The sequence below is a fragment of the Pelobates fuscus genome, chromosome 3 (genome assembly GCF_036172605.1).
Source record: "Pelobates fuscus isolate aPelFus1 chromosome 3, aPelFus1.pri, whole genome shotgun sequence".
Classification (NCBI taxonomy): domain Eukaryota; kingdom Metazoa; phylum Chordata; class Amphibia; order Anura; family Pelobatidae; genus Pelobates; species Pelobates fuscus.
Window position 1 is genome coordinate 196,463,774 of NC_086319.1, and position 17,740 is coordinate 196,481,513.

General features: G+C 39.5%; 1 protein-coding gene across 2 annotated transcripts in view; it reads left to right on the top strand.

The window, feature by feature from the left end:
* The window catches only part of TNIP1 (TNFAIP3 interacting protein 1), a 76,290-nt gene that overhangs the window by 24,179 nt on the left and 34,371 nt on the right, over positions 1-17,740 (top strand). For both annotated transcript variants that reach the window (XM_063447871.1, XM_063447872.1), the window contains exons 2-5: positions 4,453-4,619; positions 5,393-5,548; positions 6,358-6,458; positions 8,310-8,375. In XM_063447871.1, coding sequence (XP_063303941.1) covers positions 4,484-4,619; positions 5,393-5,548; positions 6,358-6,458; positions 8,310-8,375 — 459 coding nt within the window. In that variant the 5' untranslated portion in view covers positions 4,453-4,483. The remainder of the gene's footprint in view (positions 1-4,452; positions 4,620-5,392; positions 5,549-6,357; positions 6,459-8,309; positions 8,376-17,740) is intronic.

Below are 17,740 nucleotides of genomic sequence, written 5' to 3' on the forward strand. Positions count from 1 at the left end.
CTGTCTTCTTTTGCATATGGTATGCCATCATGGGGGTAATTTTCATTCCTGGGCTACCATACGCTCTCAAAAGCAACATAACCAATCTGGCAAATCTCAATGGGAAAAAAAAGAAAATCAAGCCTTATATTTGACCCTGTTTCTTTCGAAAACACTATAAAACCTATACATGGGGGGTACTGTTTTACTCGGGAGACTTCGCTGAACACAAATATTAGTGTTTCAAAACAGTAAAACGTATCACAACAATATCATCAGTGAAAGTGCCGTTTGTGTGTGAAAAATGCAAGAAAACATAACTGTTTTTTTTTTCATTTTATTAATTTTACTCCTCAAGGCACTCAGCAGACAGACAGAGCATTGTAAGCCTGCGTGATGGCTTTCCGATGCTCTGCCTCACTGCCGGGCGCCATGTGAGGCAACCTGGAAGTGATCGCGTCAGGGGAGGTATTGCAGGATGCCTCGACATCGAAGCATCGCTGCAATACCCTTAGAGCGTCTGGAAGCGATCACGATCGCTTCCAGCACTCATATTTCCCGCGGATGTACAGGATACATCGGCTGTCGCTAACGACCATTTTTTGTCTGACGTACCCTGTACGTCCGCGGTCACTAAGGGGTTAAACAAAGCCGCTTAAAGGATCGCTATAGTGTCAGGAAAACAAACCCGTTTTCCGAACAATCTCATCCTTTGGGGGCCCTCACCTTCAGGGTCCTCCTCCCGTGGCACTGAAGGGGTTAAAACCCCTTCAGCAGCTTACTTTAATCCAGTGCCGGGCTCCCTTGGTGCTGGTGACCTCTACTCTCCCGCCGACATCAACTCCCGAGTGGAGCGGAATGCGCATGCGCGGCAAAAGCCACGTGCACATTCAAACAGTCCATAGGAAAGCATTTCTTAATGCTTTCCTATGGATGTTCTGCAAGCTGGATGCAAATTTCACATCCAGTGTCGCAGAAGCGCCTCTAGCAGCTATCAAGAAGACAGCCACTAGAGGTTGGATTAACCCTGCTATGTAAACATAGCAGTTTCTCTGAAGCTGCTATGTTTACATGTGAAGGGTTAAAACCTGAGGGACCTGGCACCCAGACCACTTCATTGAGCTGAAGTGGTCTGGGTGACTATAGTGTCCCTTTAACTTCAAAAAAGCAGAGAATTGACCAGTGAGACTACAGGGGGATTATCAAAACACTAAAACAACTTAATTAAACTGTCACTTTGACGGGGTGCTTGAAGTGCCATAACCACTGTATGCCATTATAATAGCAAATCCAAGCTTTTGCAATTTTTAAAATAGGGAATTTTATAAAATTATATCTGTATTATTCTGGAGCCTGTTACCATACATCCCAAGTGTCGCTATTTTGGGCCCAAATCCCTCTGTCCCACTTTTCTATCCTAATTTCACCAATTTTCTAGGAGCCATTGTTGATATGTCTGAAAGTATAACAGAGATCCAAAGCAACACTATTTAAAGTAGTTTCATTAAACTACATTAAATGTGTTTAGAAAACAGTCTGTGTAAATAAGATACATTAGTATTAGTAAGTCATGTAAAATTTCCCTGAACAGCGGCGCCTCTTGATACAGCCATTCACACCCCTATAAATCAATTGTCCCTCTTTATCCTGTTGAACTTTTGGGAGGTATGCAGATACATTTAGTATTTTTTAACAAGTTAATCAAGGTAATTTGCTGTGTAAAATTATCCCTATAAATAAGCAGTAGGAGCTAATGTGCCATAGTTTCCAAGATTGTTCATTCACCAAAACACACATGCAGTTTGGCATCTAATATTAGTCTTATGATAACGGTGACTGATGACTTTATTAGTTTGAAGAAATAGTCCAGCACTCCTACTTTTATGTTGAAACCAATGTGTCATTTTGCAGAAAGGGAACCAATTGCATGTTTAATGAACAAAGTGAAGAGGAAGTATGTGTGTGTACATGAGATTAGTTTTATCAGCTGCTACTTTTAAGTTGCAATTGACAAATGTTTTAACCATGGGTTTTGGCTTTTTTAGTTTGCAGTTCTAAATGTGACCACTATAGACTAGTAAAATTGTATTCATATGATATAAATGTAAATGATGTTCTGTAAAAGGATTTGGTACAAATGCCTGATATTTTGTTAATTTTTTTAAATTAGCGCCTTAGCCGCAAAAAAGTGCTTTTGTGACACCTCGAAATGTGTAAATTCTCCAGAATATGTTGTTGGGTAGTGAGGTTTCTTCCCCTCCATAATTCTACAGAATTCTGATAAACATTTACTGTTTTAGATCTATATTATTGTTTATTTATCAGAATTCTGATAAACAGACCGTTTTAGATCTATATTATCTCTTGAGTTAATGTTTTGTGCTTTTTTTTTTCTTCTAGCAATCTTAGATTATGTTGTTGTTATATAAAAATAAAAAAATAGGGAATCGGCACCAGACATCCAAAAATAATCCAAATATGTAAGCTGAATAATCTAAACTGATTAAACTGTATGTTTGCTGTAATGCTCCCAATACATTTAATCTCCTGATCAAGGCACAAAACCTGTAAAATATGTTTTAAGGTGGCTGTACCAGTCAGTTTCTCTTTATGGTATTACAAAAAGAAAGGGGGAAAAAAATACTTTTCTTTGTTCAATTTCTTGCTGAATTTTGGGATATTGCCTTATTTATAAAGACACAGGTGTAGGCGCTCACTATAATCAATACGAATGGGCTGCAGTAGATCAGCAAGGATTCCCAAACCTTGCGAAGTGTGCAAATTGTGAAAAAACAGGAATGATATACTGCGCCTAAACAACCACCCAGATAAAAAATATTTAAAGTGCCCTTATAGTGCAGAATTAGTAGATAATCTTATATATACATACACTCATTAACAAAGAAAGATTGGCAATTCCAAGGTCCTGTGAGATCCCGGATTGCCAGTCTTTGACTGTTAATGAGTGTATGTATATATAAGATTATATACTAGATCTGCGCTGTAAGGGCACTTTAAATATTGCCTTATTTATAACTGAGAACAAAAAAGTCATATCAAATCCCATGCAATTAGCACGCATGCATTTGATATCCGATACATACCCTTATATCTATTTGTGTGCATTCTCAAAGCTAATGTTGTGTGTTTTATAGTGAATTATAACTTGAGAATCTTTTATTGATCGTGCATCGAGTCAACCATATTTAATTTTTTATTTTTTCTGCACAAACTGGACAACTGTTCATTTGAATGTGTCTTATAATTCATTTAAAATCATCCAGAATCAGTTATTTTAGACCGTGTAACAATTTATACCCTCAAACACGATGTTATAGTGTTCATGATAACAGACATGCGTAATTCATCAATATCTTTTTGTCAATATCTTCAGATTTTCACATGGAAAGCGGAACAAAACTAAATAAACAAAAGGGATAAAAATCTGGGGAACTAACATTAAATAGGCTGCTTCTGGCTTCCAGTAGTAGATCTAGATGGAGGCCACTTAAAGAGGAACTGTAATAACACTTACAATTTACAACATTGAATAAAATCACCTATAACGTGTGCTAACCTTTTTGTTCATGAAATGCCCCTGTTGTTTATTGAGCAAATTACATTATAATTCTGTTGGAATAATGTAAAACTAAGGTTAGCATTGCAAATTCGGAGAAATAGAATTATGGTTCTATTTCTCCTGTTCTCTGTATGCAATCTCTAATCAGACTGCCAGGTTCAAAGGGCAGAGCTTATAACAATGATTGACATGGAGCCAAGATTGAGGCGCCCAATTGTATGATAAACAGGCGTGGATTTCTACTTCTAATTTTATGTCCCGCCTCACAATTACATATTTACTAAATATAGTAATAAGTCAACTTACAGTGTTGTTTATGAAAGTAAGAATGCAAAGTGAAATTTAAATTTTAGGCCAAAATAGCTGAATTAGAAACATAGCTGACTTTTGAGAATTTAAAAAAAAACAAAAAACATTTTAGCCTTAAATTTGAAATTCACTTTGAATTCCAACAATTTATTTTATGGTGAATAAGCCTGAGGATGTAAAATATACTGGGAAGTGCCAGTTCCCCTTTAACCTGAACACTATGGTAATGTTAGATGTTCGGTAAGATGGTATAGACAAGTCATCCATCAACCTATTCTCATGGATTTTAACAAAAAGATCTGACGTGCTGCTGCGCAACTTATTTCTTAAAATGAGATGTGTGAAGTTCATTGGGAAGAAGTATAGTATTTTGGTTTTCTTCTTATATTCCTCATATTCTCTCTCTCTTTTTTTTTTTTGATAGGGCAAATCTAAAATGTCTTATGATCGGTTACGTGCAATATATTTATACAGCTAATTTTACGATTTTAAGGACATGGTGGTCTCTGATATTTTGTTTTCACAGCTTTATAATCGTTCATTTTCTCCCCCCTCCCTTCCCCCCCTTTTCTCTTGTAAATAAGATTGGAGCTCAGTTGTAAATGTATGTGACTCATGGAAGGAAAAGGACCCTACAGAATTTATGATCCAGGTGGGAACAGCACTAATCCACCAAAGCATCCAGCCTTTAAAGTGTTTCCAAAGGACAACGCAGCATTAATGGGAAGCATGGAAGATATTAGAAGCTTGGGTAATATTATCAAATAATTCCCAATCTAATAATTTAACAGTAGAATATATAAGGAGTTTAAATGAAAGTTATAGTTAGTACACTTTGCTTAAATATATATACTTTGTATGTGTATATGTAACATTTCAAACTTTGTCCCAGGCTGTTTAAGAAACACTCCAAGCACCATAACCACTACCGTGTGCTGGAGTGCCCTGGCGCCCCTATTGTACATAGTCAGATCTTTTTAGAATGGTTTGACTTCTTACCTGGGGTCCGTTGGACACTAATTGTTGCTCCCTCTCTCTAAAAGAGAACTGAAACCTACTGCTTAGGAGCTCCATTAGCTCTCCTGAGCTAGGGCTTAGCTCATTGGCTGAGAGCATCAACAAAGCAAAGTGCAAATGACTGCTTTTGTATGCTTTATTTAAACTCAAACCGAATCTGATTTATGAAGACGACAAACTGCTGTGTGGGAGCAATTTTATGACTATATTGACATGATTTGAATAAAAGTCTCAACATTTTCTCATGTTAGACCCCAGTACCTATGTTTATCTGTTTTCCTTATTTTCTTATGTAATTCTGTTTGATAAAAATGATCTTTTTTCTTATCTAGCACACTGCTTGCCCAGTCAGTTTTTATTTCAATTTCTCAGTCTTTTTCTCTTGCTTTCAGTTTTCACATACCTGCTCTACCACTCGCATAGTTTCTGTTCTTTCCCTTTATTGCTTCAACGGTTCGCGAGATTGCATGCTGCTTACACTCACCCATCCCTTTCCCCTTTTATTAGGAGATCTTTTGGAAGAGTCACAGAATGAAGTCCACAAGCTCCGTCAGAAAGCAGAGGCTCTAGTCCAGGAGAATAATTATTTGAAGGTTTCTTCACATCTGGATCCACACTGTGCTCCTACAGAGCGTGCCACTCAGAGCAGACAGATTCGATCTGGTGAGTTTCAGTGTGCATGACATGCACAATGAGTACATTTGGGATTGCTAGACACATATTTAATATTCCTAAATTAATCCGCTTTGGCAAAATATGCACTTATAAGCTTTAGTTTAAGATAATTTCACGTGTTTTTTTTTAAACCCTTGGATAAATAATTCCACATTATATATTATGTGTGTATGTTCCAGTTAGACCCCAGGTAAGTTGTAAAGTCATTCTTGAATGGTTGGACTAGTTAACCTGGGAGGGTGCCAGGCACTTTTGTCCACTACACTGTAGCGAACCGTGTGCTGTGGTGGTGGTGGTGGTGGTGGTAATGGTGAATGTTCCTTTAAGAGTGTAGCATATTCATTCTATTCTGCATTTCTGTTACAGCATCTCATAAAATATATATTTTTTTCTTTTGTAATGCTGCAGTAATACAGATTTCAATATTGATTTTAAAAATGTACTTTTAACATAAAAACTGCACTAGCTAATTCAATATTTTAGTTTTTTGCAATGAAAGCACAGCATTTTTTAAAATTAACTGTTTGTACTGTATCTGTAAACTCTTGGTTGTGTGCACAAAATAACATCAGTGTAAAGTGTTTGAGGGCAGATTGAACGTTGGCCTCCAATGTAAAAAACGGTTTGAGGTTAATATTCATGAAATATATATTCAAACTAATGAAAGTTATTTATGGAGAAACACATTAAAACGCATGAACTGTGTGCAATTGATCATAACATCTATGTTATGACTGATGCAGAAAACCTATAAATATCGTGTTCAGTGTTGTCTGAGAGTATGTTGTAAATTTCAGAGGAGGAACAGTTAGATGATTTCTTTGACGTTCAAGTGGAAACCATGAAACCCGAGGAAACCCTAACTCCACCAAAGGGCAGTAATAAAACTCCACCCAGTGTGAGTACCTTTATGTACTTTTGTATTGCTTGGGTTGATTTGATATAAATATTTCTGTTTGCATTATAATCCTAACCTGTCTTTAGTCTTCGAGAGCCATAAGCCAACAATCCAGTTGCACTGCTCCCCCTCATAGTAGCAGAAAGAAGTGATTGATAGGATAATTGTTCTTAAAGCACACTGTCATGCCAAACTTACCTTTCCCTAATCTATTCTTCTTCTCTCCCTCTCTCCGGATCTGTTCTCAGTTTCTTCCTATCTAATCTAGTTTTCTTTAAAACATAAGACAAAGTAGGGACTGCTTTGTCTTTATGTATTTTTCCTACGCTCGACCAGCTCTGACCCACTTCCTGTGGGTCAGAAATTTTCCCCACAATACTCACCCTTTCCTCCGTGGTCTTGCGATGCCTGCTTTTAATATTCCCGAACATCCTGTCATTTACACAGTACGTCGGCGAAACTACCGAATTTCGTCCTAACAGAATGAGAACAGTTTGTTCATTCATGTTAGGACAACATTCAGTACTTTTAGTTCGGTTCAAAATTTCATTCGAATGAAGGAAATTCCGATCCGTGCTGCGGCTGCATCTTGCTGCCACTTAATAGATATCTCCCTAATTCCCACGGTATTATGAAGCTATCTACGAAAAGGCTGAAAGACCAAGATTGGTCTTTCAGCCAACTTGACTAATACTAAGTAAAAATTAAAGAAAATAAAGTTTACCTGCCCTCTCTCCTTAATCCCCATGTATATTTAGACAAATGGAGGTCATTTAGTTGCTCCAATGGCCATTGGAGGGAATGCCCGCCTGCCAACATCAAGGCAGACCCCCCTAAGCGGGTCCTAACACTGACCCTTCAGCCTGCTTCCTTGAGCTTCTGGCAAATATATCTCTGAGACAGAGAGGGGTATTTTTTATATACACCCCTATATACTTATTAACCCTTAATAGGGAACACGTGGGATGGGCGGCAGCATTGTAACCAGGCTGTGTGATACAAAGTAAATACAAATACAAAAAGAGAAGTATTCATTTGCCCCTACTTGCTATGCTGCGAGTAGGGGCATGTCTACTAAATCGTGAGCAGCCTGTGGCTGTTCACTGTTGTAAAAAATAAATAAAGCACACCACCTCAATAAATGGGCCCCATGGTGGAGCATCTAATAACTAGCAGGGGGGGGCATAGTGTCCCACCTCACGAGCCTTCACCCGTTGCCATGTGAGTGAGGGCTATTCAACTAAACAGGGGACATAGGATCCCCCTTGGCCCCCACCCATAAGCGGTGGGTGGAGGCCCTAAATGAAGCATTGAGTTAGACTATTTGCACTGCTCAGAGCGCATGTTCACGCACTGAGCCAGGGGATGGAGGGTGTGGAAAGTGAACAAAGGAAGGACGGGAGGGGATTAAAAAAAACAACTGAGGGCTGTGTTCTCAATGCAGGTAAGTAGGGAGGGACTGCACAGGGTGTGGGAGGGAGGGTAGACTCTAGCTTCCCTTGCAGGCATGATCCCGGCACTGACTGCAAGTCTAGAAGCTGATTACATCTGTCACCAATGTGCAGTGCTCGCTGAATATTTGCGCAGAATTGACAGACAGCTCGGAACAGATTTCCGGGCAGCCTAAGTCATGTGTGCAGGGTTTGCAACTAGCCCCCAGCACAAATCTCTCATTATGTGCAGCATTTCAAGCAGAAAATCTGCACATACAGCTTCTTTCCTCCATGGCAAATTGTAAAAGTGGTAGGATAGTGTTTTGCTGCAACTATATTTCATATTCTCTGTTTTGATTTTGTTTGTTTGTTTTTTGTGGTTTGCATGGTTTTGTAACATATCCATTTGCTTCTCTAGGGAACGTCTTCAGAGTTTGAAATCTTGAATGGATTTGAGAAGAAAACTCTAGAATGCAGAAAGTCGGTGAGTTAAGGCTATAGTTTTGTGCATATTTGTATTGGCTGGTGTTGTGCGATTTTGTACACTTATTGGCACAAACCGTCCAAAATATATATATTTTTTGTTCCAGTTCAATGTGCATAAACCCTCCTTTTATTGTCCCTTTAACTTCCATATTTTCAAATGCAATACATACTGTGTCCTGGGACCATACACAGTCTTAATGATAGGAACACCACACAAATAGCATTTCTTGTAAATGCAGTATTTTTCTTTATTAAGAGGTCTTGCAATTTAAACAAAAATAAAACAAACAAAAAAGCCTTGCTCTTCTGAGCACTAACTCACAGTTTTTCCTCTAACTGCTGTTGGGCGACTTACCCGATTGCAACCATACAAAATATAAATTTGAGCACAGACCTTTTTTCCAAATAAATGTTTTCTTTCTCCTTCAGAACACAGACTCTTGTAGGGAGAAATGCAGTCTCACTCTGCTTGTCCTTCCCCCTGTGGATCCCTGACAGGGACATTTTATAGCACTCGTGTGCTAATCATTGCCAACAGGTGAACAACTATATTGGTGATCCAGAACTCCTGGATTGGATTGCTCACCTGCTGTGCTGTATGTAAACTGTGGAATGGAGCACTGGCCCTCGCTTCACTCAAAATGCTCCACCCCAGGAACCCATATTAAATTGCTCTGACTAAAACAGACCACCTTCCTGGGGCTATTAATGTACATATTCCAATACTTTTGGAGAAATATACACTCCATCCATAACAATGCATTGCACTCTGTCACCATACTTACAAGCTTTAAAATATATCCCTGAAGACTACAGATACATTCTACCCTGAAATTCCCACATTTAACCTGCAACATAATCTAGGAAGAGGCTGAGATTTTTCAACCAAAACAGAGAATGTTTGGTAGCTTGCCCTTTTGGTTACAACCTATACCATTTGTCACAAAGACAGTCCAGAGTCCAAACTGCTGGTAGGTTCTCTCTACATGAGAGATGCACAACCCGGGCAATTGTTTCAGACGTCTTTTACCCTAGCCGTGGCACAGTGACCAAGGGGTTCACATCTGGACTACACTTTTTATTTATACAAATGCAGTGAGGCAAAAAAAATTGGTTGTGCCATAGTTTTCTTTAGTAGGATTACTGCGAGTGGTCATATGCAATACTGATGCTTGCTAAATTTCAGTTATGAAGAGACAATCTGTATGTGACTTCTCACTTATTTGAATAAGAACTACTTGTTCTTTTGAACGGAAGCCACTGGGGTGTGCGTTTTGTTCATTTTTTTAAAATCAGTGGGAAGCCATAAATATCACTTCAATTCAAGAATAAATTGGGGTGATTTATTGCATAATAATGTAGGTGCATTATTGTTCTATTGGAAAAAGGTCTCTATAGGGACACAATAGGCATCAAAACAACTTTAGCCTAACGAAGCAGTTAGAGTGTATAGATCCTACTCCTGCAATGTCACTACTCCATTCTGTGCCATTTAGAAGTTAAATTACTTTTGTTTCTGTTTGTGACCTTAGTCACACCTCCCCTACAGTCTGCATTAAAACAATGGTCTCATTTTCAATTAGTTGTTAACTTGTTTTAGAAGTTTTTATCTCTTGCTCTGTAAATTGGACTTTAATCACACACGGTCTCCTGCAGGGTCTAAAAGGCTATTAACAGAATAGGAAATACTACATTTTAAATTTAACCGATTGAGCAATAAATTAATTACAATTGTGGTTTATTTACTACTTTGCAAATTTTTAATTGAATAGCCATATTGTAACTGTAGCCGAGTTGGAGAATTTTACAATTAAGCACTTTTTAGCTTTTGGTTCAGGCAATCTTTTAGCTGTACGTGAGATAAGATTTAATTTTGTTTTGCAGTGTAAGAAAGCCATTGAAATTGCCAGCGCTGAAATAATAGTAAATAATGTTTAAATCAAACTTTTCTTTAACAAACTGATGAGAAAAAAGGCAAAAAACAAACAATAGTGCTGCCAATACACACAAAGGTGTCAAATATAAGCGTCAGGATACAACATGCTGTTTCACTCCCAGGAAAGAATATATTAAACTTCAGAGAGAAGATGTTCCAGTTCTTCTTATTCTATAGGGATCAAACTTTAACTTAAATGAACACTAGAGGGTCAGGAACGTTTTCCTGACCCCATAGTGTTAAAACCACCATCTAGCTCTACCCCACCCCCTTTGCCCCCTAAATATAGTAAAATCTTACGTGTATTCAAGTGTGCTGCTGCTGGCTTTGCCCCTGATCTGCCTATTTGGCTATCACCAGAAGTGGTGATCTGAGCCAATCACAATGCTTTCCCATAGGAGAGCATTAGATTGGCTGATTTTGTCACGGAGGCAGATTAGAGGCAGAGCCAGCACAAGCCAAACACAGCCCTGGCGAATCAGCATCTACTCATATTGAAAAGTGCATCTTTATGAGCAAAGTTCAGTGTCTCTAGTGGAGGTATCTTTAGGCTGTGATGTAAACACTGCCTTTTCTTTGAAAAAGAAAAAATATATATATATTTTACTGCAAGAAGCCTAAAGGGAATGATTATACTCACCAGAACTATAAGTACCGTACATAAATGTTACTTACAGTAAAGCTATGCTCATTGGAGCTTACAGCATGTGCTCACAGGGCTGCCATCAGAATTTTTCTGGGCCCCTTACACAGCTCAAGACCTGAACACCCAGGACATGCCCCCCCCCCCCTCCCACCTGATGTCCAACCAACAATCATCTCAAACCCTGTGTTTGAAAGTGTTTGATTATACAAGTGAAAGTTTATGATGGAAAGTGGTTGCATGGTAAGAGACATGGAAAAGATAGTTTCACAATCAGAAGTTGGAGTACAATGTGGAATTCCATATTGCAGTAACAGTTGTTGCTACATTGTATATTTATTGGATGATAACCTATGCAGAAGAAAAGACTATAACTTTATCTGCAAACTTTGAAAACATCTCCTGTCACTTCATAATGAGTGAATTACATATTTAATTTTTATTTAACAGTATATTGTTGAAATCAGTGATATACAAGTTTGACCAAAAAGTTGGTCAGGCTTGGTAGATATGCATTAGTGTAACTGCTAGAAATCAATCTGAGGCAAATTTTACATTCAGAAATATTCATCTGATATAAGAAATGGTGGCCTCCACAATATCTGGCCTATTATTTTATTAGTGTTATAGGGTTTCAATATTGTATATATTTTTGTGTTCTTTTGGACTGGCTGTATCACTGTTTTTGTGTCAGTTTTTCCTATGTGTATATAAGTGGAATAATTTGAATATATTTATGTTTCCTTGTTACACTGGCTGTGTGAGGATATTTACCACATCACAGCTTTTGGAACTACCCCTCACATCCTTGACTACTGCAGTCAGCCTCTCTCTGGTCTCACACACTCCTAGCTCGCAAATTCTATGATGAAAGCTGTGTGAAGGCTAATCTTCCTGTTCATCCATACCTCTCATGTCTTCCCCCTCAATCTTTACATTGGCTTCTTGCAAGAAGGATTTAACTTCAAATTCCTGCCCTTGCATAAAATTCTCTTCCTAACATTGCTCTTGTCCACCTACCCTCACTAATACAGAAGTATATTCCGTCCAGGAACTACTAAAGACCTGCGTCAATCCTGTGTTCGTACTGACAAGTCTCCATTCCGTCAAAAAAAAAAATCACTGAAGACTCACTTCCTATTGAAGGCATATTAATTACTTTCCTTTCCTCTGCAACTGTCATCTAAAAAAGCAAGCCTTCATTGCAAACTCTTCTAGCAACCTACTTTTCCCCTATGTGAAATACATCTTTCCCCACGCCCTGTAGATTCTTGGCTTGTTCGAGCAGGACCTTCAGAACCTTCTGTTCCTATACGTCCAATGTGTTCTTGATTCAATAACTTTTTTGCTAGTATTGTATAGTGCTGCGGAATTTCTTGCTTTATAAATAAAAATAATATTGACCATAATAGAGTATGCCCCTTGTCTACTAGCGGGATCATTTACCCACAATGCACCTGTGCTTCAACATGAATGTCATTCATATTCGTAAATGCCGAAAAACGCTATCGCTACCTCTCGACCTAGTCTTGAAGGAGGTTAACTTGGCGTAACCTTTTTTTAAAGTTTAAAATCCACAAATAATTAATAGTTGGAAACGGGTTAAGCTGTGTACATATGATAAAGACTTTGCTCATTCAGGCAGGTTTATGCATATTTTAAGTAAAAATTCCTGTTTTTGTGAATAACACTGTCTGAGTGAATAACACTGCTTTGAATTTCGAAAAACAAAATGGTGTAAAGTGAAATTTAGCTGCAGAGCTAGAGGAAAATTGGGAATTGACTAAGAATAAATAATGAGGGGACAAGAGAAGTTACACTACACAATATATTGGTTTTTAACATCAGTGTTAGTAAACGTGCCCGCCAAGCCAGTTAGAAAGAATCTATTTTGTAGGGATGGCATGGTTGTAAGTAACTGCTGCAGTGCTAATTTCATGTGGTAGGCTAGGAGGTACAAATTACTTTGTTCATGCCAAGGGTGATTTCTGGGATGGAAGCCAAGCAGTCATGCAAAATGTATGGATGGTGAGCAGGGGCATTGAAAATAAGTCAGGGGCCACAGGACTAATAGCTGGGTAAGAGTGGATCACTACAGATAATAAACAGGAGGTGTGACGGGGACATAGTGTGGCAAGGGACAAGGGTTGTCATATAAAGGTCATTAAATAGAAAAAGGGTCATGGAGTGGGCAGTAACAAATAAAGAAGAGATGGGGATCGTGTGTCATGACATGGCAATATTTTTTATTTACTCTTTATTTTCATTTTTTGTTGTAGTTCAAACTGTATAAATAAATCATACTATGGGATATATGATGTCCAGTCTGCTTTTACAATTGGAATAGATCTTCTATAAAACACTGAGCTGAATTCTGTGTTTGTACATGTTAAAGGGACACTATAGGCAGGATGACTGCTTAATCTCATTGAAGTGGCTGGCTATAGTGTCTGGAATACCCTGGCACTGTCCTTCCATTCAGCGTTAAAACATTTTTAATGTTTTAATGCTAAACGAGAGTCTCCAGCAGCATTCTCTCTGTCCTGCTTGGGCTAATAAAGAAACATTAGTCTGATCAGCAATGGATGGCTGTGATTGGCTGAGCGTGTCAGCTGACTACTTTCTGTCTATCGCAGTGCCCATTGCTGGTGTGAATTAGTATAGTTAGAGGGAAGTGTCTAATCTCTGCTTTAGCCCTTCCTCCAGTAGGTGTATGGATTTGGGTGGCCAGCAGTGTTAAACTGCTTGAAAATGAACACTGGAACACTGAATGGAGGGACGAGGCCAGGGTAATTTAGTCACTATAATCAATTTAATTAAATGGTTATAGTGTATACAGTATCCTTTTTAATATGACCCTTCAGCAAGTATTTAGCAGTACTCTATGGTAACCCAAGCATACAGGTAGATAAACAACTTTAAACGAATGGGAGCAAGAAACATACAGTCAGAATAAATGCATTTAGTTCTGTGCTGGTTGGATCCCTCATCAGTTTACGCATGTCACATTACCCAATGTTTGTGTGCTATGAAAACAAATATATCATTATCAGAGATCTTGTCAGTAGATGCCAAGAAGCCATTAATCAGTATCAACAACACCATTATTAATGCCAGATCTAAACAAACCTATTCTTTGACTCACACATAGCTATTTGTTCGATATCAATTATCAGTATAGTGCTGAGGAATATACTGGTACTTTATACATAACAATTAATTGGGACATTTACTAAAGTAGGGTTAGGCATTCGGTAGCAAGCCAAATCTATAAAAAAAATAATGCCAGTCTTGCTGAGCATCATGAGACTTGTAGTTTAACAACAGTACATAAAGTAGTTATTGTTTCTTCCTACAGTCTAGTAATATTTGATATTCTCCTTGATTTGGAAGTATCTCTGGGCAACTTAACTTCTATGACCACATTTAAGGTCATACTAAAACATATCTCCCAAAATTGTAGAACTATACAATGAGATGCAAGGCACAGTGCTTCATAAAGGAGTACATCATGGCACACACCACTGCTGACATGCATGGAGCTACCAAACTAGCTATGCTCAAGCGCACATTATTGTAATGTGAATGTATGTTTATGCATTTGACCAGAAAATCAGGTTGACCAAACTAGACCGTCCGGTCCAACACGATCCAGGACATTTGGGAGTTACATTAGAAGAGAACAATTCTATTCTGGTCTAATATGTATACATCATGAAAGTGAGATTTGTTGGGAATTTAAAGTTAAAGAGATCTTATAGTGCCAGGAAAACAAGCTCATTTTCCTGGCACTATAAGTTTAATAGGTCCAACCCCTCTCTCGCGGGGCTTAAGGGGTTAAAACCCCTTCAATCACTTACCTGAATCCAGTGTCGAGGGACTCGGTCAAGATCCGCCCACCCTCCTCACCCGCCGATGTTAGCCGGCGGGTGAGATCTAATACACATGCACGACAATGGCCGTGCGCACATTAGACCTTACCAAAGGAAAGTATTATTCAATGCTTTCCTATGGGGAAAATCTGATGCTGTAGGTCCGCGAGGACGTCCAGCGTCAGATAACGGACCAAAAGTCCATTTAGATTCGAAAGCGCCCCATAGTGGCTTTCTGGTAGACTGCCACTGAGGGCAGACCTAGAGCTGCAATGTAAACATTGCAGTTTTCTGGAACTGCATTGTTTTACATTGCAGCACTAGGTGCAAAAGGGTCACAGCACCCAGACAGAAGGTCTGGGTGCCTACAGTGTCCCTTTAATTTTAAATTTTTAGAACAAAATAGCTAAACTGAAAACATCCCAGAATTTTTCCAATTTGACTATAGACACCTTCAATTTGAAATTCACTGTGAATCCCATACAATTCTTTCTTTAGTGATGAACTCTGCTTAAATTTATTCAGCAGTTGTTCTTGTAGGCACTCTTTGTGTGACTCTTTTTATGTTTGGAAAATGATCCATTCAGTGTATTGAAGAAATATGCAATGCTTGTAGCGTGTGCGACAAAGTGGACTTCTAAATCTAGTATGTTGTCACCGCTCAATCCTGCCAGACATTGCTCAACATTGCTCAACCCTGCTGTCGTGAGTTGTATCATCCTTACTGGAAAAAGTAAATCAAATTTACTATAATTGGGTTTTTAGTGAATTAAATCCTTAGCATTTGCAGTATTTGGTGACATTAAAGGATCACTATAGTCAACATATAAAAGCAAGAAAGACAGGTCCCCCAGCCTTCTTTCTTGCTTTTATATGTACTTGCCGTTAAAAAAATAAATAAATCCGAGCCCTTTTTATTAATAAAACTTGCCTCCGTTTCAGCGCCGAGCTTCCCGCCAGGCCACGTCCCCTTTTTCGTCAAAATGACGAAATCGCAGGACCCAATAGGACGCTTCTCTTTGAGAAGCGTCATCGCGATGTGGTGCGCATGTGCGGCTTCGCGCTACACCAATCACGTTCTTCATAGAGCGGCAATGAATGCCGCCCATGAAGAAACTCGGCGCTCAACCGCAGGATGCGCGTTCGCGAGCTGAGCTGTCTGACTGACAGCTCAGCTCGCTTTCTATACCCGCCCCCTCCTCAGCCAAACTGTGTGTTTGCATAAAACACTATATTTAGAGATCTCTCTATGTATAGTGCTTGTATACAAACACACAAATGTTAAAAATTAAAAACATACACACACTCTCTTTTTATCTATCTATATATCTATTCTTTTTATCTATCTATATCTATCTATCTATCTATCTATCTATCCATCCATCTATCTATACACTGCTCAAAAAAATAAGGGAACACTAAAAAAATAAGGGAACACTAAAACACAATTCACACTTCTGTGAAATCAAACTGCCCACTTAGGAAGCAACACTGAGTGACAATAAATTTCACATGCTGTTGTGCAAATGGGATAGACAACAGGTGCAAATTACAGGCAATTAGCAAGACACCCCCAATAAAGGAGTGGTTCTGCAGGTGGTGACCACAGACCACTTCTCAGTTCCTATGCTTCCTGGCTGATGTTTTGGTCACTTTTTTGAATGCTGGCGGTGCTTTCACTCTAGTGGTAGCATGAGATGGAGTCTACAACCCACACAAGTGGCTCAGGTAGTGCAGCTCATCCAGGATGGCACATCAATGCGAGCTGTGGCAAGAAGGTTTGCTGTGTCTGTCAGCGTTGTGTCCAGAGCATGGAGGCGCTACCAGGAGACTGGCCAGTACATCAGGAGACGTGGAGGAGGCCGTAGGAGGGCAACAACTCAGCAGCAGGACCGCTACCTCCTCCGCCTTTGTGCAAGGAGGAGCACTGCCAGAGCCATGCAAAATGACCTCCAGCAGGCCACAAATGTGCGTGTCTGCTCAAACAGTCAGAAACCGACTCCGTGAGGGTGGTATGAAGGCCCGACGTCCACAGCTGGGGGTTGTGCTTACAGCCCAAAACGGTGCAGGACGTTTGGCATTTGCCAGAGAACACCAAGATTGGCAAATTCGCCACTGGCGCCCTCTGCTCTTCACAGATGAACGCAGGTTCACACTGAGCACATGTAACAGACGTGACAGAGTCTGGTGACGCCGTGGAGAACGTTCTGCTGCCTGCAAAATCCTCCAGCATGACCGGCTTGGCAGTGGGTCAGTAATGGTGTCGGGTGGCATTTCTTTGGGGGGGCGCACAGCCCTTCATGTGCTCACCAGAGGTAGCCTGACTGCCATTAGGTACCAAGATGAGATCCTCAGACCCTTTGTGAGACCATATGATGGTGCGGTTGGCCCTGGGTTCCTCCTAATGCAAGACAATGCTAGACCTCATGTGGCTAGTTCCTGCAAGACAAAGGCATTGATGCTATGGACTGGCCCACCCCAGACCTGAATCCAATTGAGCACATCTGGGACATCATGTCTCGCTCCATCCACCAACGTCACGTTGCACCACAGACTGTCCAGGAGTTGGCAGATGCTGGAAGGAGATCCCTCAGGAGACCATCCGCCACCTCATCCGGAGCATGCACAGGCGTTGTAGGGAGGTCATACAGGCACGTGGAGGCCACACACACTACTGAGACTCATTTTGACTTGTTTTAAGGACATTAATTCAAAGTTGGATCAGCCTGCAGTGTGTTTTTCCACTTTAATTTTGAGAGTGACTCCAAATCCAGACCTCCATGGGTTGAAAAATTAGATTTTTTAATTTTTGTGTGATTTTTGTTGTCAGCACATTCAACTATGTAAAGAACAAAGTATTTCAGAAGAATATTTAATTCATTCAGATCTAGGATGTGTTATTTTTGTGTTCC